The 26,970-nt window shown below is 40.8% G+C and overlaps 1 protein-coding gene across 2 annotated transcripts in view; it reads left to right on the forward strand.

Annotated features, from left to right (window-relative positions):
- The first annotated feature begins 12,089 nt into the window (after window positions 1-12,089).
- KLHL12 (kelch like family member 12) overlaps window positions 12,090-26,970 on the forward strand; it is a 37,418-nt gene continuing 22,537 nt past the window's right edge. Inside the window, exons 1-4 of one of the 2 annotated variants that reach the window (XM_063793224.1) lie at window positions 12,090-12,173; window positions 15,460-15,699; window positions 20,767-20,920; window positions 22,288-22,505. In XM_063793224.1, coding sequence (XP_063649294.1) covers window positions 12,105-12,173; window positions 15,460-15,699; window positions 20,767-20,920; window positions 22,288-22,505 — 681 coding nt within the window. In that variant the 5' untranslated portion in view covers window positions 12,090-12,104. Of the gene's footprint in view, window positions 12,174-13,344; window positions 13,580-15,459; window positions 15,700-20,766; window positions 20,921-22,287; window positions 22,506-26,970 lie in introns of those variants that run through there. The other variant, XM_001151522.8, reaches the window with a different exon arrangement.

The following is a 26,970-nucleotide window of genomic DNA, read 5'->3' on the forward strand; positions in this document are numbered from 1 at the left end:
GGCCAATAAATGGACCTAATTGAATTCCTAGCATCCATTCCCCAATACAGCTTTACTTTTTTATGTAATTGTTGCATGGATTATCTTTTTACATTTAAAAAAATTTTTTTTTCATAGAGCCATTTGAAAAGAACAGACCATCTTGTTAGAGAAATCAGTATGCTATAGTAGTGTTCAATAATTAGGAGATTCTCAGGGCTGGGTGCAGTGGCTCACGCCTGTAATCCCAACGCTTTGGGAGTCTGAGGCGGGTGGATTGCTTGAGGCCAGGAGTTCAAGACCAGCCTGGCCAACATGGTGAAACCCCCATCTCTACTAAAAATACAAAAATTAGCCTTATGTGGTGGTGGGCGCCTGTAATCCCAGCTACTCGGGAGGGTAAGGCACGAGAATCACTTGAACCCGGGAGGTGGAGGTTGCAGTGAGCTGAGATCACACCACTGCACTCTGGCCTGGGCAACAGAGCAAGACTGTCTCAAAAAATAATAGACTGGATGCGGTGGCTCACGCCTTTAATCCAAGCACTTTGGGAGGCTGAGGTGGGTGGATCATGAGGTCAGGAGTTCAAGACCAGCCTGGCCAAGATGGTGAAACCCCATCTCTACTAAAAATATGAAAATTAGCCAGGCATGGTGGCGGGCACGTATAATCCCAGCTACTTGTTGCTTGAACCTGGGAGGCGGACGTTGCAGTGAGCCAAGATCATGCTGCTGCATTCCAGCCTGGGTGACAGAGCGATACTCCATCTCAAAAAAAAAAAAAAAAGTATAGTAATAATAATTAGAAGATTATCAAAAGTGTTGGAATACATCCCAAAGTTTAGGGATATATCCCATGTTGCCTAAGGTTGTCTCATCCAGGGGTCATTGCATGCTTTTCGGTGCTATTGTGAATTGTACTCAACCTGACATGAGTTCTGTTCATTATATAGCGCAAGATACCAGTAATCACTTCTCAGCTAATGCAGGCAGTTTAAGGGCAGTCTTTTTGAGTTAAAGTTGGGTTCATGTCAAGAGTCAAGTTTCTACAATGGAAGAACAAATTATCCTTTTAAAAAAATAATCCACCTACACCAACAGGAAAAGTTTCTCTGCCTCAAGTAACCAAGGAAATGTAAGTTAAAACCAAAATGATAACCTGTCTTACTCCAACCAGACTGAAACCAAATTAGAAGCCTAATATTGAGTGTTGGTGCAGATGTAGAGCAGACCAGATGCTGCTGGTGGAAGTATACATTGCAGGACCACTTCACGTGGACACACAAAGAGTGTATACATGTTGACAACATTCAAACATTTCGTGAAATGACACTATACAATATGAAATGCATCTGATATCTAACCTAGGTTACTTCACTTAAAAACAGTGCTGGCTGACCCACTAAATTGTTCTCATGACTCAGTAATGGGTCACTACTCACGCTTTGAAACACACCGCTCTTGAAAAACCTGGCTTGTACCAAAGGGTTCATTGCAGCTGTTTGTAGTAGCAAAATATTGCAAACAAGCCAAATGTCCAAAACTGTTGAATGGAAAACTATATCTTGGTGTATTCATATAACGAAACACTGCTGGTGAAAATGAATTACAGTGACAAGCAACAACATGGTTGAGCCTCAGAAATAAGATCGGCAGGAAGGGAGGGAAGCAACAGAATACATTTGCATAATTGCGTGTATGTAAAATTAAGAAACTTGCTAAATTAATGATAGGTTTAAGGATACAAATGTAAAAACTTTAAAGAGGGAACGTTAATTTAGAATAATGTTTACCTCTGAAGGACTAAGAATCTTTAAAGTTTATGTTATTTTAAGTTAGGTGGTGAGCACCTACGTGATCCTTTTGCCTAAGATCATGTGATACTCACTGCCTTTATGCAATGAGTGTTTTATATGTTTAATCCAAAACCATTTTAAGTCTTAAAAAATGCTTAAGGAACTGTTGGCAGAAGTCACAAACTGATGACCTGTACATCAAAAACATCCGTAGACATGTTTGGCCTTGCACAGTGAGAGCAATCAACTGCTGCTCAAAAGCAGCTATGTATGTCCTTTATAGAAGGCTGGTGCACTCCAGTTCATCATGGTCCCTACCTAGAGTGATGGTCTCAGTGCAGTCATCTGCTGGCCTCTGCAGGCATCTCAGTTTGCAGCCGCTAGTATAAGAAATGGAAGGAAACCTAGGGATCATATCTGATCCAACTCCATTTTCTAGATAAGGAAATGAGATCCACAGCTGTCGAGAAGGCCTAGTGTGTGGGGGAGGATTGCTTGAGTCCAGGAGTTGGAGGCTGCAGTGATCTATGATCACACCACTGCACTCCAGTCTGGGTGACAGAGCAAGAGCCTATCTCTTAAAAAAATAAAATAAAAAACAACCTAATGTGTGTTTCTTCATTTCTCCGTACTAGACAAGATCAGGGAAAGACGATCTAAGAGATAACATTATTGGGCACCTATTTGGTACTTTTGGTATGTCATTTTATATCGTTGACTCTGTGGAATACACAGTAAATGTAGTTAGAAAATAAGTTACTCTTTCCCCTAGTTCTTCATTCACTAATAGGAAAGGGATAGAATCAGATTCTCAGTTTTCATTCTTGGCCTCCTTTTTTTTTTTTTTTTTTTAATTGAGACAGAATCTCACTCTGTTGCCCAGGCTGGAGTGCCATGGAGCAATCTCGGCTCACTGCAACCTCCGCCTCTGGGTTTCAAGTGATTCTCCTGCCTCAGCCTCCCAAGTAGCTGGGATTACAGGCACATGCCACCATGCCCAGCTAATTTTTGTATTTTTAGTAGAGATGGGGTTTCACCATGTTGGCCAGGGCTCGTCTTGAACTCCTGACCTCAAGTGATCTGCCCGCCTCGGCCTTTCTTTAATCACGGTTCATCAGTGTTTGTCATTTACTTATTCCATAGTGCCTAGCACCTAACAGATTTGAGGACCACACTGGATTTCAGCTGCTATGAATCTGCTTATTGCCTCATCTAGAAAATGGATGGAGTTACATCAGGTGTGATCTCTAGGTTTCCTTCCAGTTCAATACTAGTGGCTGCAAATTCAGATCCCTCCAGGAAACTAATAATTTTTCCTAAGGTGATGGACAGGTTTGGAGCCAGTATCTGAATCCAGGTCATTCTCATTTAAAGCTCGTGTTCTAAAGACTCAAATCACTTAAAAATTCCTTTTGCTCCTGTTTTCAATATCTTCCCTTGCTTTTGTCAGAACTGCTAACTAGCAGCAAGTAACTATTACCTTCTTTCTCTAATTGCATACTTCTGGTTCATTCACTTACTTTCTAAATACTTGAGGACCTGTTATGTGCTAGGCATTACAGAACAAATGACAAAAACACTGATGAGCTTGGATTAAAGAAAGGCGAAGAATAAAAGCTAAGAATCTGATTTTACCCCTTTTCCTATCAGTAAATCAAAAAATAGGGGAGAGCCTAACTTATCTCTATAAGCCATCCATTTTCTTTTTAAAAAATATTTTCACAAAGGGCTAATATCCAGAATCTACAACGAACTCAAATAAATTTACAAGAAAAAAACAACCCCATCAAAAAGTGGGCGAAGGATATGAACAGACACTTCTCAAAAGAAGACATTTATGCAGCCAAAAAACACATCAAAAAATGCTCATCATCACTGGCCATCAGAGAAATGCAAATCAAAACCACAATGAGATACCATCTCACACCAGTTAGAATGGCGATCATTAAAAAGTCAGGAAACAACAGGTGCTGGAGAGGATGTGGAGAAATAGGAACACTTTTACACTGTTGGTGGGACTGTAAACTAGTTCAACCATTGTGGAAGTCAGTGTGACGATTCCTCAGGGATCTAGAACTAGAAATACCATTTGACCCAGCCATCCCATTACTGGGTATATACCCAAAGGATTATAAATCATGCTGCTATAAAGACACATGCACACGTATGTTCATTGCGGCACTATTCACAATAGCAAAGACTTGGAACCAACCCAAATGTCCAACAATGATAGACTGGATTAAGAAAATGTGGCACATATACACCATGGAATACTATGCAGCCATAAAAAATGATGAGTTCATGTCCTTTGTAGGGACGTGGATGAAACTGGAAACCATCATTCTCAGCAAACTATCGCAAGGACAAAAAATCAAACACCGCATGTTCTCACTCATAGGTGGGAATTGAACAATGAGAACACATGGACACAGGAAGGGGAACATCACACTTCGGGGACTGTTGTGGGATGGGGGGAGGGGGGAGGGATAGCATTAGGAGATATGCCTAATGCTAAATGACGAGTTAATGGGTACAGCACACCAACATGGCACATGTACACATATGTAACAAACCTGCACATTGTGCACATGTACCCTAAAACTTAAAGTATAATAATAATAAAATTTAAAAATATATATTTTCCTATTTTTTTTTTAATTTGGGGTGCGTGTGTGTGTCTGTGTGTGTGTTCTATAAGCCATCTGATATGGTTTGGCTGTGTCCTCACCCAAATCTCATCTTGAATTATAGTTCGCATAGTCCCAGTGTGTCCTGGGATGGATCCAGCGGGAGGTAATTTAATCATGGGGGTGGTTACACTCATGCTGTTCTCATGTGAGTGAATTCTCATGAGAGCTGATGGTTTTATAAGGGGTTTCCCCCCTTTTACTTGGCATTTCTTGCCATGTGAAGAAGGACATGTTTGCTTCCCCTTCCACCATGATTGTAAGTTTCCCTAGGCCTCCCCAGGCATGCTGAAATGTGAGCCAATTAAACCTCTTTCCTGGCTGGGCATGGTGGCTTATGCCTATAATCCCAGCACTTTGGGAGGCCGAGGCAGGCAGATCACTTGAGGTCAGGAGTTCAGTACCAGCCTGGCCAACATGCTGAAACCCCATCTCTACTAAAAACACAAAAAAATTAGCCGGGTGTGGTGGCAGAGACCTGTAATCCCAGCTACTCAGGAGAGTGAGTCACAAGAATCACTTGAACCTGGGAGTCAGAGGTTGCAGTGAGCCAAGATTACACCACTACACTCCAACCTGGGTGACAGAGTGAGACTCCGTCTCAAACAAACAAACAAAAACAAGCCAGGCATGGTGGCTCATGCCTGTAATCCCAGCTACTTGGGAGGATGAGGCAGGAGAATTGCTTGAACCTGGGAGGTGGAGGTTGCAGCAAGCAGAGATTGCACCACTGCACTCCAGCCTGGTCAACAGAGTAAGATTCCATCTCAAAAAAAAAAAAACAAAAAAAAACACCCCTTTTTCCTTTATAAATTATCCAGTCTGGGATATATCTTTGTTAGCAGTGAGAGAACAGACTAATACAACACCCATTTTCAATTTTTAAAAAATGCAACTTTGGGAACTTTAGTAAACTTGGATTATTGCAAATGAATAGGACCCAAAGAAATTCTCAGATGTCCTGTGTGTTAGTCTAGTTCTCAGGAAAGCACTTTCTAAGATGAAATTATATGTGCAAAGATTTTATTAGGGGAAATGCTTATATGTAAAGGAAAATAGATTTTAAGACAAAAACAAGAAGAGACAAAGAAGATCATTATATAGTGATAAACGGGACAATTCAGCAAGAGGATATAACGCTTGTAAACATATATGCATCTAACACTGAAGCACCCAGGTATATAAAGCAAATATTATTAGAGCTACAGGCAGAGATAGGCCCCAACACAATAATACCTGAAGACTTCAACACTCCGCTTTCAGCACTGGACAGATCTCCCAGACAGAATATCAACTATCAACAAAGAAACATTGCACTTAATCTGCACTATAGAATAAATTAACCTAATAGATATTTACAGAACATTTCATCCAGTGGCTGCAGAATACACATTCTTATCCTCAGCATATGGACCATTTTCAAGGACAGACTATATGTTAGGTCACAAAACAAGTCTTAAAAGATTCAAAAAAATTGAAATAATATGAAGCATCTTCTCAGACCACAATGGAATAAAACTAGAAATCAATAACAAGAGGAGTTTTGGAAACTATACAAACACATGGAAATCGAACAACATGCTCCTGAATGACCAGTGGGCCAATGAAGAAATCAAGAAGGAAATTGAAAAATTTCTTAAAACAAATGATAATGGAAGGACAACATGCCAAAACCTATAGGATATGGTGAAAGCAGTACTAAGAAGGAAATTTATAGCTAAAAGTGTCTACATCAAAAAAGAAGAAAAACTTCAAATAAAAAACCTAACGATGCATCTTAAAGAATTAGAAAAGCAAGAGCAAACAGAGCCCAAAATTAGTAGAAGAAACGAAATAATAAAGATCAGAGCAGAAATAAATGAATTTGAAATGAAGGAAACAATACAAAAGATCAACAAAACAAAAAAAAAATGGCTACTATGAGCAACTATATGCCAATAAATTGGAAAACCTAGAAGAAATGGATAAATTCCTAGACACATAAAACTTACCAAGATTGAACCATGAAGAAATTCAAAACCTGGACAGACCAGTAAGAAGTAACAAGATCAAATCTGTAATAAAAAATCTCTCAGTAAAGAAAAGCCTGGGACCTGATGGCTTCACTGCTGAATTCTACCAAACATTTATAATGAGAGTAATACCAAGCCTACTCAAACTGTTCCAAAAAATAGAGGAGAAGGGAATACTTCCAAACTCATTGTACAAGGCCAGTATTACCCTGATACCAAAACCAGACAAAGACACATCAAAAAAAAAAAAAAGAAAGAAAGAAAGAAAGAAAGAAAACTACAGGCCAACATATCTGATGAATATTGATGCAAACATTGTTAACAAAATACTTTCAAACCTAATTCAACAATACATTAAAAAGATCATTCATCATGACCAAGTGGGATTTTCCAAGGGATGCAAGGATGATTCAACATATGCAAATCAGTCAATGTGATACATCATGTCAACAGAATGAAATCATATGATCCTTCCAATTAATGCTGAAAAAGCATTTGATAAAGTTCAACATCCCTTCATGATAAAAACTGTCAAAAGACTAAGGATAGAAGGAACATACCTCAATATAATAAAAGCTGTATATGACAGACCTACAGCTTGTATCGAACTGAAAGCCTTTCCTCTTAGATCTGGAACCTGAAAAGATGCCCACTTTCACCACTGTTATTCAATATAGTACTGGAAGTCCTAGTTAGAGCAATCAGACAAGAAAAAGAAATAAAGCCATCCAAATTGGAAAGGAAAAAGTCAAATTATCTTTGTGTGCAGATGACATGATCTTACATTTGGAAAAACCTAAAGACTCCACCAAAAAACTATTAGAACTGATAAATTCAGTAAAGTCTCAGGATACAAAATCAACATACAAAAATCAGTAGCATTTCTATATGCCAACAGCAAGCAATCTGAAAAATAAATAAAAAGAAGTAATCCCATTTGCAATAACCACAAATTAAATACCAAGGAATTAACCAAAGAAATAAAAAATCTTGGCCAGGCACGGTGGCTCATGCCTGTAATCCCAGAACTTTGGGAGGCCGAGGCAGGTGGATCACAAGGTCAGGAGATTGAGACCACCCTGGCTAACACGGTGGTGGGCACCTGTAGTCCCAGCTACTTGGGAGGCTGAAGCAGGAGAATGGTGTGAACCCGGGAGGTGGAGCTTGTAGTCCGAGATCATGCCACTGCACTCCAGCCTGGGCAACAGAGTAAGACTCCATCTCAAAAAAAAAAAGAAAAAGAAAAAGAAATAAAAAATCTCTACAATGAAAGCTATAAAACACTGATGAAAGAAATTGAAGAAAACATCAAAAAATAAAAAGATATTCCATGTTCATGGATTGGGAGAATCAATATTGTTAAAATGTCCATATTACCCAAAGCAATCTACAGATTCAATGCAATCTCTAAAATACCAATAACATTCTTCACAGAAACATAAACAATCCTCAAATGTATATGAAAGCACAAAAGACCTAGAGTAGCCAAATCTATCCTGAGCAAAAAGAATAAAATGGGACGAATCACATTACTTGACTTCAAATTATACTACAGAGCTATAGTAACCAAAACAGCATGGCACTGTCATAAAAACACACAGAGAGAACAATGGAACACAACAGAGAATCCAAAAACAAATCCGCATACCTATGGTGAATTCATTTTTGACAAAGCTGCCAAAGAACATACACTGGGAAAAAGAGTCTCTTCAATAAATGGTATTGGGGGAACTGGATATCCACATGCAAAAGAATGAAACTAGACCCCTATCTCTCACCATATGCAAAAATCAAATCAACATGGATTAAAGACTTAAATCTAAGACCTCAAACTATGAAACCACTATAAGAAAACTTTGGGGAAAATCTCCAGGACATTGGTCTGGGCAAAAATTTCTTTATTTTTTTTTTAAAGATTCTTGTTCCCAGTGGGGTTGGAAAAAATTTCTTGAGTAATACTGCATGAATACAAGAAACCAAAGCAAAAATGGGCAAATGGGATCCCATCAAGTTAACAAGATTCTGCACAGCAAAGGAAACCATCAATAAAGTGAAGAGACAATCCACAGAATGGGAGAAAATATTTTCAAATTATCCATCTGACAAGGGATGAATAACTAGAATATATAAGGGGCTCAAACAACTCTATAGAAAAAAATCTAATAATCTGATTATATCTGGTTAAGGCCAGGTGCAGTGGCTCACACCTGTAATCCCAACTTTGGGAGGCTGAGGCAGGTGGATTGCTTAGTCCAGAGTTCCAGACCAGTCTGGGCAATATAGTGAGACCTCTTCTCATAAAAAATAATTTTTTTTTAATTAACAGAGCGTGGTGGCATGCATCCGCAATACTAGCTACTCAGGAGACTGAGGTGGGAGGATCGCTAGAGCCCAGCATAGAGGAGTAGCAGTTGCAGTGAGCCGAGATCGTACCACTGCACTCCAGTCTGGGTGACAGAATAACACCCTGTCTCAAAATAAATAAATAGATATTTAAAAAATAAAAGTGGGCAAAATATTTAGACATTTCTCAAAAAAAGACATAAAAATGGTAAACAGGCATAAGAAGAGGTGCTCAGCATAATTAATCAGAGAAATGCAAATCAAAATTACATGAGATATCATCTCATCCCAGTTAAAATGGCTTTTATGCAGAAGTCAGGCAATAACAAATGCTGGCAACAATGTGGAGAAAAGGGAACCCTTGTACACTATTGGTGGAAATGTAAATTAGTGCAACCACTATGGAGAACAGTTTGGAGGCTCCTCAAAAAACTAAACCTAGAACTACCATACAATCCAGCAATCCAACTACTGTGTATATACCCAAAAGAAAGTAAATCAACTGTGTGTGGTGGCTCATGCCTGTAATCCCAGCACTTTGGGAGGCTGAGGTGGGCAGATCATGAGGTCAGGAGTTCGAGACCAGCCTGGCCAATATGTGAAACCTTGTCTCTACCAAAAATACAAAAATTAGCCAGGCATGGTGGCCTGCACCTGTAGTCCCAGCTACTCGGGAGGCTGAGGCAGAAAAATTGCTTGAACCTGGGAGGCGGAGGTTACAGTGAGCCGAGATCACACCACTGCACTCCAGCATGGGCAACAGAGTGAGACTCTGTCTCAAAAAAATAAAAGAAAGTAAATCAGTGTATTGTAGAGATATCTGCACTCCCATGTTTGTTGCAGCAGTGTTCACAATAGCTAAGATTTGGAAGCAACCTAAGTGTCCATCAACAGATGAATGGATAAAGAAAATGTGGTACTTATTCATGATGGAGTACTATTCAGTCATTAAAAATAATGAGATTCTGTCATTTGCAGCAACATGAATCAAACTGAAGGTCATTATGTTAAGTGAAATAAACCAGGCACAGAAAGACAAACATCGCATGTTCTCACTGATTTGTGGGATCTAAAAACCAACCAATTGAACTCACGGAGATAGAGAGTAGAAGGATGATTACCAGAGGCTGGGAAGGACAGTGGGGGTTGGGGGAAGGTGGGGAGGGTAATGGGTACCGAAAAACTAGAAAGAATGAATAAGACCTAGTATTTGATAGAACAGGGTAAGTATAGTCAATAATAATTGAATTGTACATTTTAAAATAACTAAAAGTATACTTGGATTGTTTGTAACACAAAGGATAAACGCTTGAGGGGATGGATACCCAACTTTCTATGATGTGATTAGTACACATTATATGCCTGTATCAAAATCCCTCTGTACCCCCTAAATATATACACCTACTATGTACCCACAAATATTAACAAAAAAGAGGAAATAAAAGAAGAAAAAAGTCAGAAGTCTGAACTAGTTCCTTTGGTGTGATAATCTTGCTAACAACTTCTCCATCTTTTATTTTGTGAATAAAAGGAGTAGGAATACTCTAAACAAAGCCTCTTTTATTATTAAGTTCCTTCTCATATTTGGAAAAATCCTTAATTTAACAGTCAGGAATTAGGCAATATCATTAAAGTACTATTTTACATCCTGAAAACAAGGAATTATTTTTACTTTTTATTTAATTTAATTAATTAGTTTATTTATTTGAGATGGAGCCTTGCTCTGTTGCCCAGGCTGGAGTGCAGTGGCGTGATCTCAGCTCACTGCAACCTCTGCTCCCTGGGTTCAAGCGATTCTCCGGCCTCAGCCTCCTGAGTAGCTGGGATTTCAGGCGCACGCCACCATGACTGGCTAATTTTTTTATTTTTAGTAGTGACGGGGTTTTGCCATGTTGGCCAGGCCAGTCTGGAACTCCTGACCTCAGGTGATCCGCCCGCCTCGGCCTCTCAAAGTGTTAGGATTACAGGCGTGAGCCACTGTGCCCAGCCTATTTTTACTTTTTAAAAAATTGAACATATAAATATATTTTGAGGCATGCTCTTGCTACGTTGCCCAGGCTGGTCACGAACTTCGGGGCTCAAGCAATCTTCCTGCTTCAGTCTCCAAAGCAGATAGGACAACAGGTGTACACCACCGCACCAGGCTCTGAACATTATTTTTAATTCATATGATGCAAAATTCAAAAGGCAAAATAAATTACAAAGGGCAAAAATCTCCTTCCCACCCTGTCTCACAACCAAACAGTTCCTTTCCCCAAAGAAACCAAGGTTACCACTTTATTTTGTCCTTTCAAATACATGTTACACATACACAAGCAAATATGAATATATCTTCCACCTTTTTACACCAATAATAGAGTATATAAATTGTTCACAGCTTCATGGTATTGGATTTTATGGATGTACTATACCTTATTGAATCAGTTCCCTATTAATGGACATTTAAGGTTGTTGTCGATCTAATCTACAAACAATGCTGCAGTTAACAATCTTGTACATACATCGTTTTACATGTGCACGAGTATATGTGAAGGAAAATTTTATTAAAATCGACGAATATTTCCAAAATGCCCCCAATAATATACCAATCTTGCATTCTTCTCTACAATGTGTGAGTCAGGGACAGTTTTAGATCAGGAAGGTATGATATGGAAGATGGGGACACATTGTAAATTTAGAATGCTACCCACTTGGCTATGGTTTTAGTACCCTTAAGAATCAAAGGGCTAGGCGCTGTGGCTGACGCCTGTAATCCCAGCACTTTGGGAGGCCAAGGCGGGCGGATCACGAGGTCAGGAATTCGAGACCAGCCCGGCCAAGATGGCGAAACACCGTCTCTATTAAAAACACATAAATTAGTCGGGCGTGGTGGTGTGCACCTGTACTCCCAGCTACTCGGAGAGGCTGAGGCAGGAGAATTGCTTGAACTCGGGAGGCGGAGGTTGCAGAGATCGCGCCAGTGCACTCCAGCCTGGGCGACAGAGCAAGAGTCCGTCTCAAAAAAAAAAAGAATCAAAGGGCTCACAGAGGATAATAGTATTACCAAACACAATTTGTCTAGACATTCAGATAAGCTGAACTAATTACGCTTTTTGCCTTTTCAGTCACTAAGATAAGTGCACCAAAATAAATTAGAATTTCCTGAATCAATTAGAATTTCCTTAGAATCAATTCAGTGGTGATGACAGGGCCCATTATGATGCAGAGTATATACTGAGGTCTGTGGATCCTAAGGCTCAGAGGATTCTCGCCGCAGCGTTGTTCGGCCCGAAAAGGCCATTGTGGACAATGGACGTGAATAAATTTGAGTTCTCTGTGGGTTTTCTCTATGTCAAAAAGTTTCTCAGTACCTGGAAGGTAAAACATACTTGCTGCAATCAGATGCTTGGCATATTAAGCGTTGGAATTCTCTCTGCCTGCCCTGCCTAGTGAGCGGTAGGGAGGAACTCAAGCTCAGCCAATCGCCGAGCTGTAGATACATTCCCAGGCTCCCTGCCGGACCCCACAACATCCAGCCTTTTTTTTGTTTTTTCTTTTTTTTCTTTTTTCTTTTTTTTTTTTTTTTGAGACGGAGTCTTGCTCTGTCGCCCAGGCTGGAGTACAGAGGCGCGATCTCGGCTTACTGCAACCTCCGCCTCCCGGGTTCACGCCATTCTCCTGCCTCAGCTTCCCGAGTAGCTGGGACTACTGGCGCCCGCCACTACGCCCAGCTAATTTTTTTGTATTTTTAGTGGAGACGGGGTTTCACCGTGTTAGCCAGAATCGATCTCCTGACCTCGTGATCCGCCCGTCTCGGCCTCCCAAAGTGCTGGGATTACAGGCGTGAGCCACCTCGCCCGGCCTTTTTTTTTTTTTTTAAGAGACAGAGTCTCAGTCGGTCGCCCAGCCCGGAGTGCAATGGCGCGATCTCGGCTCAGCAACCTCCGCCTCCCAGGTTCTAGCGATTCTCCTGCATTAGCCTCCTGAGTAGTTGGGATTACAGGCGCGTGCCACAACGCCCGGCTACTTTTTTTGTATTTTCAGTAGAGATAGGGTTTCACCATGTTGGCCAGGCTGGTCTCGAACTCCTGACCTCAAGTCATACACCCGCCTCGGCCTCCCAAAGTGCCGGGATTACAGGCGTGAGCCACCACGCCCGGACATTTTTTTTTTTTTTTTTTTTTTTTTTTTTTTTTAACAGAGTCTCATTCTGTGGCGCAGGCCGGAGTGCAGTGGCGATCCTGGCTCACTGCAACCTCTGCTGCCTGGCTCAAGTGAACCTCCTGTCAGCCTCTCGAGTAGCTGGGACTACAGGCGCGGTGCGGGCTAATTTTTTTTTTTTTTTTTGTAGAAACGGGGTTTTGCCGTGATCCCCAGGCGGGTCTGGAACTCCGGAGCTCAGGTAATTCGCTCGCCTCGGCCTCCCAAAGTGCCGGGATTATAGGGGTGAGCCACCATTCCCTGCCCACCCGACCTTTTTGTAATTCGGCTTCCTAGCAGCGTACAGAAGCCCCGCGCTAGGGTACAGACAGGTCACGTGACACCACCTCCTCACGTGACGCAGACTCTGGAGCGGGAGGAGGGCGGTGCTCCAGCTGCATTGCGTCATCACGTCGCGCGGCCGCAGGAACCAGACCCGGACGGCTCCAGAGCCTCCAGAGCCTCCGGGTCTGGGCGGCGGTGGCGCTTCGGCTCCTCCTGAGCCGCCTGCTGGCCCCGCGCCCCACTCCATCCCCACAGGCTGGGGACGGGCCCGGTGCGGCTGTGTGGGTTCGGGAGCGGAGGTGAGTTGCGCGGAAGTGATGGCAGTCAGCCCTTCCCTTCCTGTCCGTCAACTCCGGGTTATGGCCCTACCCCCCATCCTTGGTCTCCCTGCAAGGCGGAATGGGAGACGTGCCCGACAGAGGAGGAAGGCTGGCAGTGGGGTGGGGCATCTGGCCTCGGTCGCCCTGTCAACTCTCCCCCTGAACTGCCCCTCTCCGATACCTCCACCTGGCGGTGGCGGCCGTATGCCTGGTGGTATTAGGAGGAAGGACTTCGTTTCCTTCTGTAGAATTTAGTATTTCCCGAGTTTACTACCCATTCCCTGCCCCGAATCTCCCGAAGTGGAATCCCTCTATTCAGATGTTAACGAAAGTTCTAGAAAATAGGTCACTTCAGAAGGGTGAGGATGAAGGATATGCTGAGACTTGGAGTGTTGAGGCAGGAATCCCCTAGAAGGAAGACCACTCTGCACCAGGGTACTGTCATTTTGACACGGAAACGATAAAACACCCCCCCGGGCTGTCTTCACAGTAAATGGACATTTGTTCCAGACCTTTTTACACCCCTAGAGTTGCAACTAAGTTGACTTAAGTCTTTTTGAAAAACATATGCTTTGATGAATCACCCGCTTTTCTGTAAAATGGGTCTTGCAGAGTTGTTGGAGGGATTATCTATAGTGCTTATAGAGTAAAATGCCAACTACAAACAGAAGTAGATGAGAATTTAGGATCTCATTTTTCCTGTTGAAAGATTAATTGTGACTTGTGGACTTTTGGAGACCACAGTTTGATTTCCTTCCCCCCGGATCATTTCAGAAAGTTTTGGATTCCAATATCGATTCTTTAACAGTAATGGACATTTACAGATGTAGAGTAGGAATACCCTCTTGTTGAAGAGCTTCAATATCTTAAGCAAGTGTAAGTCCCTCGATAACTTGCGTGGTTTCCATTATTCAGTGTAGGTAATGGGTCCTCAATTGAAGTTTCTTTTTTTTTTTTTTTTTTTTTTTTTGAGACAGAGTCTCGGTCTGTTGCCCAGGCTGGAGTGCAGTGGTGTGATCTCGGCTCACTGCAACCTCCACCTCCTGGGTTCAAGTGATTCTCGGGCCTCAGCCTTCTTGGTAGCTAGGATTATAGGCGCGCATCACCACGCCTGGCTATTTTTTGTATTTTTAGTAGAGACTAGGTTTCACCATGTTGGCCAGGCTGGTCTCAAACTCCTGACCTCAACTGATCACCCACCTCAGCCTCCTAAAGTGCTGGGATTACAGGAGTGAGCTGTTGGGCCCGGCCTGAAGTTTCATTTTAAGAAGAAATCCAGATATGTTTGGAAGTCATCAGACATATCATTTGGATACTTCTTTAGAAAAAAGTTTATTTTTACTGACTGGCCTTTCTTGCTCTAAGTTGAAGTTGAATACACACTTTTTCTTACATTAAATTCTAAACATTTATTGTGCAACTTCTAGGATAGAAAGCATACATATAAAGCAGGATCCTCTTTATATGTATGCTCTAAATACTTATCTACTTAAGGACATTAAATAGTAATGATATAACACCTTTAAGAAATTTTATATTTTCAGTTTATCATTTGAGACAAGAACCTTGTCAAGATTTACAAGACATATATTGTTTATCTCTACTTACATTTCAGCATTGATCATAATAAATGTCAAGTGGTAGGGACACTCCGTGATAGAGGAATTCAGAGGAAGAAGAGAGAGCTTTTACATGGACTAGATAGTGGTTGGTGGTGATGCCAGGCATAGGAGTGCCCTCAACTTGTGTATGTTTGGGTCTGGGGAAGCCTCTTAGGTTCTTAATTTGTAAAGCTAATTAAATATGTTCAGTTTCCCTAGTTCTTTGAATATGCTCATTGTTTTTTTTTCCTCTTGTAGTTGCAGAATCCAAGGACCCATTTTGTTCTTTCTCCGCACTGCTTTATGGGAGGCATTATGGCCCCCAAAGACATAATGACAAATACTCATGCTAAATCCATCCTCAATTCAATGAACTCCCTCAGGAAGAGCAATACCCTCTGTGATGTGACATTGAGAGTAGAGCAGAAAGACTTCCCTGCCCATCGGATTGTGCTGGCTGCCTGTAGTGATTACTTCTGTGCTATGTTCACTAGTGAGGTAAGTGTTAAATTAGCCCTACACAAATGAAACTCCCGTGGAACTCTAGTTGTCTAATTTCACTGAATAAAATAGTGGAAGTTTGATATAATTTTGAATTTTTACAGTGTGATGTTTTGGCAGATTCTGGATAAGATCTACCACTTAGATGACTATGCCTTAGTTTCCTCATCTTTAAATTAGGGATAATAGTAATATGTAACACATGGTTATTAAGGTTGTTGTGAAGATTATTTTATGAAATAACATACGAAGTGCTTAGAATAGTGTAATATGTAGTAAAACACACAAATGTCAGCTATTGGATTTTACTATTTCTTAAATTTGTCTTCCAATTTTTCTCCTTTTTTTGTTTCTAATTTTATTTATTTATTTGTAGAGACAGGGTCTCGCTATGTTGCCCACGCTGGTCTTGAACTCCTGGGCTCAAGCAATCCTCCTGCCTTGGCCTCCCAGAGTGGCCACACCTGGCATTACAGGTGTGAGCCACTGCATCCAGCCTTTTCTCCTTCTAAAGTTTAAAAATGTTTAAGTGAATACCAGAGGGATAAGGAGGAAGGAAGGAGAGAGGAGTAGGATTCAAACCGCATCCCACTCCTCCTAACAATATGTGAAGAAAATCAGTGTAAATTTTAGGATAACTTCAAATGAAAGGAAGAAGAGTTTTTAATGAATAGCTGTACAGGCGTAGAGCGTAGAACCTGAAAAAGGATGTTAACTCATAAGCACTTAACAAAGGGAATTAGGAAAAGGTTGGCTTGAGAGAATACAGGTAGTGCTCACAAAGTATTAAGAAACACTACTTAGTAATTGCCTGACAAAATACTTGAAATGTAGAGTAAGGCTGTTGAATATATTGTGTTGAATATTCTTAGAAAGCTGAACAGAAAATAACATTGCAAATCTTTGTTTTTCAAGATCCCAAGTCTCATTTTAAGAGCAGATTTAAATAAATTATCTTGATTTATTTTTTCAAAGCTCAGTTGTGGGTGCACCACTGTTTATTATATAATTTACACTTACATGTATGCCTGAAATATTTCATTATGAAAACACTGTTTTAAAAGTCTTTTTAAGCACAAGTTTTTTGTTTGTTTGTTTGTTTTTTGTTTTTTTAGTTAGTTCTATCGTCTTAGTGTAGATATTGCTGCTGGATCAGAATGGGAGAGGCATATTCTATGATGGTAATAACTACCTTTTATGGGCCAGGTACTGTGCTAGTAATTGTTGTGCATATCTGACTCACCCTAGGGGTAGGTATTACCATCTCATTTCACAAATGAAGGAATAGGGTTTCAGATATTAAATCACTTGCCCAAAGTCCCATGGCTTGTAAGTGCTAGAGGTGGGATTTCATTTTATATTTTCCAACTCTAAAGCCCGAACAGTTTGTAACTCTTGTGCCGCCTTAGCCTCCGAAGTATGAATTTTATATACTACAATCTAATTTTAAAACTGGTATAGTTAAAAATACTATGAGCCAATGCTCAGTCACATGGCTAGTAGGGAAAACAGGAACCTGACAGGTCATTCCAACTAATTCAGGCTAATTTTTAAATAAACTTGTGTGATATACCAAAGCAGATCCCTGTCCTATACTGTTCTCCATGAGATATACCCAAGATCATCAGAAGCATTTGGAATTTAACTGGGTAAAGAGAGTGTCACCCAGCAGCTGCTGAGCAAGAAATGAACTAGAACTGCTGATTGCTAATTATATATTGTGCATCCTGTTTTTTGTCAGCTTGAAAATAGTGTCTTTACTCTTTTGTTATTTGGAAATTAATTCTTTTTTTCTCATCAGTGATGATTTCTTTCTTTAAAAACTGACATTAGGCAAGGAAATGCTAGATGGTTTTGTCTTTATTTTTGAGAGTAATTGTTTAAAGGAGAGAGTCCAGAGATCTGGATTCTAGGCTTAGTTCTCTTAGCAATTCTGTATAAACCCTGGGAACCATCTAACTTCACTGGGTTGATCTGTAAAATAAAGTAGTTGAACTGGATGGTTTCCTTGTTCTCTTCAGCCATGAAATGCTCCTCAAATGTCATCTGATTGAAAGATCACAAGACTGAGGCAAGAGGACCTGGGTTTTGTCTCTCTCTCTCTTTTTTTTTTTCCTGAAATACTTTAATAAGAATGATATCTGTCTCTTACTAGCTAAGTGACTGGTTAAGTCTTGGATCTTCAGCCGGGCGTGGTGGCTCACGCCTGTAATCCCAGCACTTTGGGAGGCCGAAGCACGTGGATCACGAGGTCAGGAGATCAAGACCATCCTGGCTAACACGGTGAAACCCCGTCTCTACTAAAAATACAAAAAATTAGCCGTGCGTGGTGGCGGGCGCCTGTAGTCCCAGCCACTCGGGAGGCTGAGGCAGGAGAATGGCGTGAACCCGGGAGGCGGAGCTGGCAGTGAGCCCAGATCACGCCACTGCACTCCAGCCTGGGCGACAGAGCGAGACTCTGTCTCAAAAAAAAAAAAAAAGTCTTGGATCTTCTTTGATCTTTAGACCCTTTATCTCTCTCTCTCTTTTTTTTTTTTTCTTGACGCCTGGCTAATTTTTTGTATTTTTAGTGGAGACGGGGTTTCACCATGTTAGCCAGGATGGTCTCAATCCCCTGACCTTGTGATCCACCCACCTCGGCCTCCCAAAGTGCTGGGATTACAGGCTTGAGCCACGTGCCCGGCCCCCCTTTATCTCTTAAATAGTAATAATATCAGACCTAACTACCTTACCAGGTTGCTGTGAGAATCAGATGAAATAGTAGTAAATGAGAAGCATGCTGAAAAATTCTAAAGCAAAATATAAATGTAAAATGTATAATTGCTCTAAGTTCTTACAAAGTGAAATTGTTTCCATATTTAAACTATTTGATGGAAATGTAGTTTATTGAATGAGAAATTTCTGGAATACATGTACTTACATATTTCAGTATCATAATTATTAAATGCATTTAATGTGTTGGGATAGTAATTGTTTATGAATATTAGTACTGTATTAAATGTTAATAAAACCTAATATGTTTCTTCAAAATAATGTGCTAGTGACTTTTTTAGTGTTAGGGATTGATTTTGTTCTTGGCTTTGGTAGAGAGTGCTTTTTGGTTATTCTCTGGCCGATGGAGAAATAAAAAACGTTAAAGCCATTTAGTTAATAATGGAGATGCACCAGAGTTTTTTAAGTAAAATGAATTTCTAAACTAAGATTAAGATCTAGTAAAATTTTCATAAGGTATTTTCAGATAGTTTCCTGTAAAATTGAAGATTTCTTCTCTTAGCTAAACAGTTTTCTATGATTATCTGGCCTCATCAATACTCATAGCTTCAAGAAGATATACTACTAACAATTTAGACTAAATATACTGCTAACAATTCAGTTAGTCTAACCCAATATTTTGAAAAAGTAACAAATAGTTTATTTGTATTCAGATGATGTTACATAAGAAAGTCCCTTAGGATGACCTGCATGTTCTTTTTCATCATTACTAAATGCAGTCTAAGGGCCGGGCATGGTGGCTCACGCCTGTAATCCCAGCATTTTGAGAGGCTGAGGTGGGCGGATCACTTGAGGTCAGGAGTTCAAGACCAGCCTGGCCAACATGGTGAAACCCCATCTCTACTAAAAACACAAAAATTAGCCAGGCATGGTGGCATGTGCCTGTAGTCCCAGCTACTCAGGCGGCTGAGGCAGGAGAATCGCTTGAACCTGGGAGGTGGAGCTTGAAGTGAGCCAAGATTACGCCACTGCACTCCCGCCTGGGCAACAGAGCAAGAGTGTGTCAAAAAAAAAAAAAAAAAAAAAATAGCTGGTTGTGGTGGTGTAGTCCTGTAATCCCAGCTACTTGGGAGGCTGAGGCACGAGAAACACTTGAACCTGGGAGGCAGAGGTTGCAGTGAGCCGAGATCACACCACTGCACTCCAGCCTGGGGAACAGAGCAAGACCCTATCTCAAAAAAGGGGAAAAAAAGGTAGTCTAAGGACAGATGATAGGAACTAGGTAATCCTGGAGAGACTGGAGTTATAACCCACAGGGTCCTCTACAAACATGAAATTTCTTTGAAATTTTGTGTCTTATCTTAAAAGTTCACGGACCAGTGTTATGTTCATGGAACTTTTGCATTCTATTCTGAAAATACATCTGTATTTTAATATGAAATAGATTTTTAAAGTTATTCACTGGCAAAATTACTATTCCAGGAAGGTGTTACCTATTACTTATTCCTGGCGTATAGATAACTACCCACTTCATTTGGAAAGCTACAGATAATGTGCCATATTTGCTTTATTAAAATCCAACAAAATTGGCTGGGCGCAGTGGCTCACGCCTGTAATCCCAGCACTTTGGGAGGCTGAGGCAGGCGGATCACGAGGTGAGATTGAGACCATCCTGGCTAACATGGTGAAACCCCATCTCTACTAAAAGTACAAAAAATTAGCCAGGGGTGGTGGCGGGCGCCTGTAGTCCAAACTACTCGGGAGGCTGAGCCAGGAGAATGGCATGAACCCAGGAGGCAGAGCTTGCAGTGAGCCGAGATGGTGCCTCTGCGCTCCAGCCTGGGAAACAATGCAAGATTCCGTCTCAAAAAAAAAAAAAAAAAAAAAAAAATCCAACAAAATAGAGCATAATTTTATTTTTTTATTTTCTTACTTTTTTATTTTTTTTAAATGGAGTCTCACTCTGGTGCCCAGGCTGGAGTGCAGTGGCACAATCTTGGCTCTCTGCAACCTCCGCCTCCTGGGTTGAAGCAATTCTCCTGCCTCAGCCTCCTGAGTAGCTGGGACTACAGGCATGTGCCACCATGCCCGACTAATTTTTGTATTTCTAGTGGAGACGGGGTTTCACTGTGTTGGCCAGGCTGGTCTTGAATTCCTGACCTCAGGTGATTTGCCTGCCTTGGCCTCTCAAAGTGCTGGGATTACAAGCATGAGCCACCACGCCTGGCCTGTAATTTTTAAAAATAAATGTTCAATTAATATTATTAACATCTCTAAGCTCTTAGATATGAGATTCTGCCTTTATCTTGTGGAATTATAACCATCATTCTTTTATACCTTTTGAATTTTCAGCTCTCAGAGAAGGGGAAACCTTATGTTGACATCCAAGGTTTGACTGCCTCTACCATGGAAATTTTATTGGACTTTGTGTACACAGAAACAGTACATGTGACAGTGGAGAATGTACAAGAACTGCTTCCTGCAGCCTGTCTGCTTCAGTTGAAAGGTACAGACATTAAAACTTGCTACTGTTTATGTCAAAATAGCCCTGGAAAGGTTGAAAATTAATAGTGTAAACTTAATCATGAACATTTTGGAGACAAACTATGGATGTTCACGTTTACTGGCCATGGCTTTTGTCTTGTTGAGCAATAAGAGATAAGATGTCAATAGCACTATAAAGGAACTTCTCCAGATATGAGTATTTGGCTCTATAAAAGACAGCATTTGCACCTTTTCTGTTTTTAAAAAAAAATGGAGGAAGGAGAAATTATGTGTTTTCTTACATACATGTATGTAACACACCTACAAGGAAATATCATAAAAAAGTGATACTATACGTAGCCTACATGGATACTCTTTATCTATCTGGCCATTAAGTGGTAGTATTTCATTAAGATAAATGAAATTTAAATTGATGCACAAAATATTAAAGTATGATGTTTTCACAGGATTACAGGTGGTTTGTTTTCCCTTACAATTCCCAGGTTTTTTGTTTTGTTTTTGAGACAGAGTCTCACTCTGTCACCCAGATTAGAGCACAGTGGTGCAATCACAGCTCACTGTATCCTTGAATTCTTGGGCTCAAGCAATTCTCACACCTCAGCCTCCTGAGTAGCTGGGACCACAGGTGCATGCCACCACACCCAGCTAATTAAAACAAAATTTTTTGTGTGTGGAGATGAGTTCTCTCTATGTTGCTCAGGCTGGTCTCAAGCTCGTGGGCTCGAGTGATCCTCCCACCTTGCCTCCCAGATTGCTGGAATTATAGGCACGAGCCACCGTTCCTGGTCCCCAGTTTTTCTTTTTTAACATTCAGTTATGTTTTCAGTTTTTATATATACATAATTGATACACTTTTAGTTTTTAATACATGATTTAAACAGTGTGAAGCTTTTGCATTAGTGCATAGCCATAACATTAAAATACTCTGAACTTTTCAATTAGATAAATATGAGATTTGTTATTACTATCTTCTTCTTTTCTTTCACTCTAGTCTTTTAGTAAGTTTTCATGTAGAGTAGAAAATGGATACATTATGCTGAATTCGTAATTGGTTTTATAGTTTGATTCCCAAGAGTTTTATAGGCATTTTTGTTGAATTGTGCCAGGTCTCTGGATGTGATTCATCTTGAAATACTCATTTTAAAGATTAAGCAGAGACAGGTGTAAAGGTCTTGGTGAAAGTGGCACAGTACATAAGCCAGAAATAGAGTTTAAGTTCCTTAAGCATAGAATTTCTAATCTGTTTCTTAGGTGTTGAAACAAGGGTTCATCTGATAACATGTAGAGAAGATGCTGAGATACAAGAATATAGCCTAGATCACACCTGTCCAACTATTCTAAAGTGTTTGCTGCCTGTGTCTGTCCTAGGTGTGAAACAAGCCTGCTGTGAGTTCTTAGAAAGTCAGTTGGACCCTTCTAATTGCCTGGGTATTAGGGATTTTGCTGAAACCCACAATTGTGTTGACCTGATGCAAGCAGCTGAGGTTTTTAGCCAGAAGCATTTTCCTGAAGTGGTACAGCATGAAGAGTTCATTCTTCTGAGTCAAGGAGAGGTGGAAAAGCTAATCAAGTGTGATGAAATTCAGGTACGGATTTGTCTTGATGTTATGGTTTCTTCAAGATTGGGCAATTACAAAACTTGCAAATAGGATGCAGTTACTTACCATCAGGGCTTCATAATCAAGTTTGCATTTTGGCTCAAAGATTTCATTAACCCCTCCTGTACCAAATTTATTTGCATTTTTATGGAGAGGGAGTTTGCCACTTTCTTCAATTAGATATATGATCCCAGTGGGTAAGAATCACTATTAAACAGAGTATAGAATAAGCAGAAATTGGAAGTAAAGTAGGTATCTGTAGACCACTTCTCTATTACCCATTCACTCATTTCACAAACATTTGTTGAGAATATCTACTATGTAGCACTTACTATGCCAGGTGCTACAGATCCCCAAGTGGGTAAATATAGTTCTTGCTTTCAGAAAATTCACAACCTGCTAGTAGAGACAGAGATATAGACCAAAAAAATGTTATAAAGAGGATAATGAGAATAGTGAGCCTATACAAAGTAAGGACATTACATAGAAGAAAGAAGAATAAATCTTTGCTCAGGAGTGGATCAGAAATGAAGAGACAAAAGTTTGGAAGTGAGGATCTACAGAAGCAGGAGCCAAATCATAACTGTCTTGTGAGGATGCAGCGGATGAAAGGGAGGGACACATGAACTGGATGTTAAAGGAATAGTAGGCCAGGTGCAGTGGCCTATGCCTGTAATCCCAGCACTTTGGGAGGCTGAGGCAGGAGAACTGCTTGTGTCCAGGAGTTTGATACTAGCCTGGGCAACATGGCAAAACCCTGTCTCTACAAAAAAATAAAATTAACCTGGCATGGTGGTGAGCACCTGTGGTCCCAGCTACTTGAGAGGCTGAGGTGGGAGGATCTCTGGAGCCTGGGAGTTTGAGGCTGCAGTGAGCCATGATCGCACCACTGCACTCTAGCCTAGGCAACAGAGGGAGACCCTGTCTCTTGCGGGGGAAGAAGGAATAATACTTCACCTACCAGGGGGATACTGCCTGTGCCAGGCAGGCATTCAGTGACTTAACCTACACAGAAGAAAAGTCAATCCTAATTCTAAATCAGAGTACCAGTAGCAGAGTTTTTATTGCATATAGGTTTGTAGTTAGGCTAAGAATTGGAGTGAGAAGTCCAATATAGTTATTAGATGTCTTTGAAGCCCATAGTATTGATCTCCAGTGGCCCAATTCTTTAATTTTTTTTTTTTTCTTTTGAGATGGTCTCACTCTGTCACCCAGGCTGGAGTGCAGTGGTGCAATTATGGCTCACTGCAGCCTGGATGTCTGAGCTCAAGCAGCTGTCCCACCTCATCCTCCTGTGTACCTGGAACTGCATATCACCACACCGGGCTAATTTTTTAAAATTTTTGTTGAGATGGGGTCTCGCTGTGTTGCCCAGGCTGGTCTTGAACTGCTAGGCTCAAGCAATGCTAGGCTCAGGCAATACCATTTAAAGAAAGCCTCTAATATACTTCCATAAACTAAATGATTACTCTCTCCTGATTTATTTTGTTAAAACTAGGATATTTGGGTAATATAATAACATGTCTTAAGTATACTTCTTCCAGGCTGGAGTGCAGTGGTGTGATCTCAGCTCACTGTAACCTTCACCTTCTGGGTTCAAGTGATTCTCCTGCCTTGGCCTCCCAAGTAGCTGGGACTACAGGCGCCCACCACTACACCAGCTAATTTTTGTATTTTTAGCAGAGACGGAGTTTCACTATTGTGGCCAGGCTGCTCTGGAACTCCTGACATCAGGTGATCCACCCACTTCGGCCTCCTAAAATGCTGAGATTATAAGTGTGAGCCACTGCTCCTGGCCTTAAGTATATTTCTTATCAAATTTTAGCCAAGTGTTTCTTTACACCTTTCTCTAGTGACTGTTCTGAGGGAAAATGGATTAGACCACATTGGTCACATTGGTTCCAACTGTAGAGGAATTATTTTCCAGCCTGACATACTGGGCTCTGTATCAGCCCAGAGAAGCTGCTGTTGCAAATGCTATTGAGTCAAGAATTTGCTAAAATCTTAGTTCTCAGCCTCTTAGTGTGGGACATTGTATCCTTGTGCTGAAGTGGCAGGCATAGCCAAAAAACATATTCATCAGACTTGGAAACTGGCAATTCACTAGAATATCTTGATTTTTCTTGATTTGTACACATATTGGAAAATACAATGAATAGAATGAGCACTACAGATTTGACGTTCACTACATATAATAGCTAATACTTATTCAGCATTTACTGTTGGTTCACTTACTAAATACTTGTTGAACACTTACTGTGTGCCCAGAACATTTCCATGTGCTGCAGATCAAATTATGAACAAAACAAAAATCCCTGTCCACTGGAGCTTCCATTCTAGTGGCACCATTCTTGGTATTTTTATCTCATTTAATTCTCACATCTTCATTTTTCACAGGAGGAAAGTGAAGATTGGAGTTTAACCATCATACCACCACTAGTAAGTGGTAGAGCCAGGTTTCAAATTCGAGTAGTCTGGCTCCAGAGTCTCTTCTCTTAATCACTCAACTATGAGCTCGTCATGTTTTCAGTTTGTTTCTAATTGTCCAAATCAGGAAATAATCATAGAAGTCATTTCTTTTGGAACTATACAGGCTTTGGAATAAAACTGGATGGGGCAGAGAGAACAAATAACTAACCTTATTTAGAAGCTTAAATGAAAAACAGCTTGAGAACTCTTATGTATAGTTTTTTTTTAAGTGTGTGTCAAGACTGCCCTTTGCTTTTTTTCTGGAAAGAAAGCAAGTGACATATATTTTTCTGTTCCCTATACCAGCCAGAAATAGGAACCAGATGTCTGACTCCCAGTTGCTATTGCTCCCTCTTATTAAATAAAATAATAGTACTTAAAACAATGGGAATCAGGATGTCATATTGGTTAAAACAGCATGGGTTTTAGAGTCCAACTGGGATTTAGTCTTGGCTGGGTGGCATGTGTTACCTAACCACTAATTTTCAGTTTCCTCTTCTATAAAATGTAGATATTAGTGCTGAGTACACAGGACTGTTCTGAGCATAAAATAAGAACGCCAGTACCTAATACTCAAGAGAATTCTTTGTGAAAATCTATTGTGGAGAAAATCTATTTTTCTCTAGTGAGGCATTAATGTTTGGGTTTTTTCTTCCCTGTTAGCTGTTTTTCTGCAATTCTAATTTATTCTATCTTCTGCTCATGATTGTCTGCTCATGGCTGGTCTGAGGGCAGTGGTGTTTACAACTGTTGACCACAATCAGTTACAGATTTCTTTGTTCTTGCTCCACACCTGCTGCTTCATTTGATTAGTCTTTTTTTTTTTTTTTTAGACGGAGTTTCGCTCTTGTCGCCCAGGCTGGAGTGCAATGGCACGATCTCGGCTCACCGCAATCTCTGCCTCCTGGGTTCAAACGATTCTCCTGCCTCAGCCTCCCAAGTAGCTGGGACTACAGGCGTGCGCACCACACCCGGCTAATTTTTGTATTTTTAGTAGAGGCTGGGTTTCACCATCTTGGCCAGGCTCGTCTCAAACTCCTGACCTCGTGATCCACCCGCCTCGGCCTCCCAAAGTGCTGAGATTACAGGCGTGAGCCACCACGCCCAGCCCATTTGATTAGTCTTAAAAAAACAAACTAAAAAACCTCTGCTCATGATTGAAAAACTCCATCTTTAAATTGATATACCTAATTTAACCTAGAATGTGTCAGAGTCTAGCATGTATCTGCTTAAAACTATTTGCCAATCATATAAAAGTTTTAAGTTAAGATCAAGGGCATCTTCTGTACCCTCCCCTGCATCTTATCCAACAATTGCCTGGGTTAGTTTAACTTCCCAAGTATTTCTCCAGTGGCTCACCACTGCCACAACTATAGTCCAGTAAGCACCGTCACCTTTTGCCTAATGTACCAGAGCAGCATCTAACCTCTTCTAGCTCTTGGCCCTTTAAACTGTTCTACCCACAGTAGCCAGGATAATCTTTACAAAACATCAATATGATCATATCACTAGCCTGCTTGAAACCTTCGGATGATTTCAAGTTGCTCTGAGAGTCAAATCCAGTATTCTAATGCTCTCTGTTTCTGGCCCTTGCTTAACTCTCCAGCTTCATATTTTACTCCTCTATCACCCTCATTCACTCTGCTACACTAGCCTTCTAGTCATTTCCTCAAGCTGCCAGTTCTTTTTTGCTGTAGAACAGAGCTGTTCAATAGTACATTCTATGAAGATGGAAGTACTCTATAGTGTCTGGTTTGCTCCCGCTAGCCCCGTGTTGCTGTTGGGCACTTGAAATGTGGCTAATGCAACTGAGAAGCTGATTTTTAATTTAGTTTTAATTACGGTGAATGTAAATAGCCACGCGTGGGTAGTGTATTGGACAATGCATTTCTAGTGCTTTTGAGTGTGCTCTTCTGTCTGCCTCGGAGTACTCTCTTACTCCCCCTGGCTAACTGCTACTCATCCATCAGATTTCAATTTGTTG

The sequence above is a fragment of the Pan troglodytes genome, chromosome 1 (assembly GCF_028858775.2).
Source record: "Pan troglodytes isolate AG18354 chromosome 1, NHGRI_mPanTro3-v2.0_pri, whole genome shotgun sequence".
In the NCBI taxonomy this organism is placed as follows: Eukaryota; Metazoa; Chordata; class Mammalia; order Primates; family Hominidae; genus Pan; species Pan troglodytes.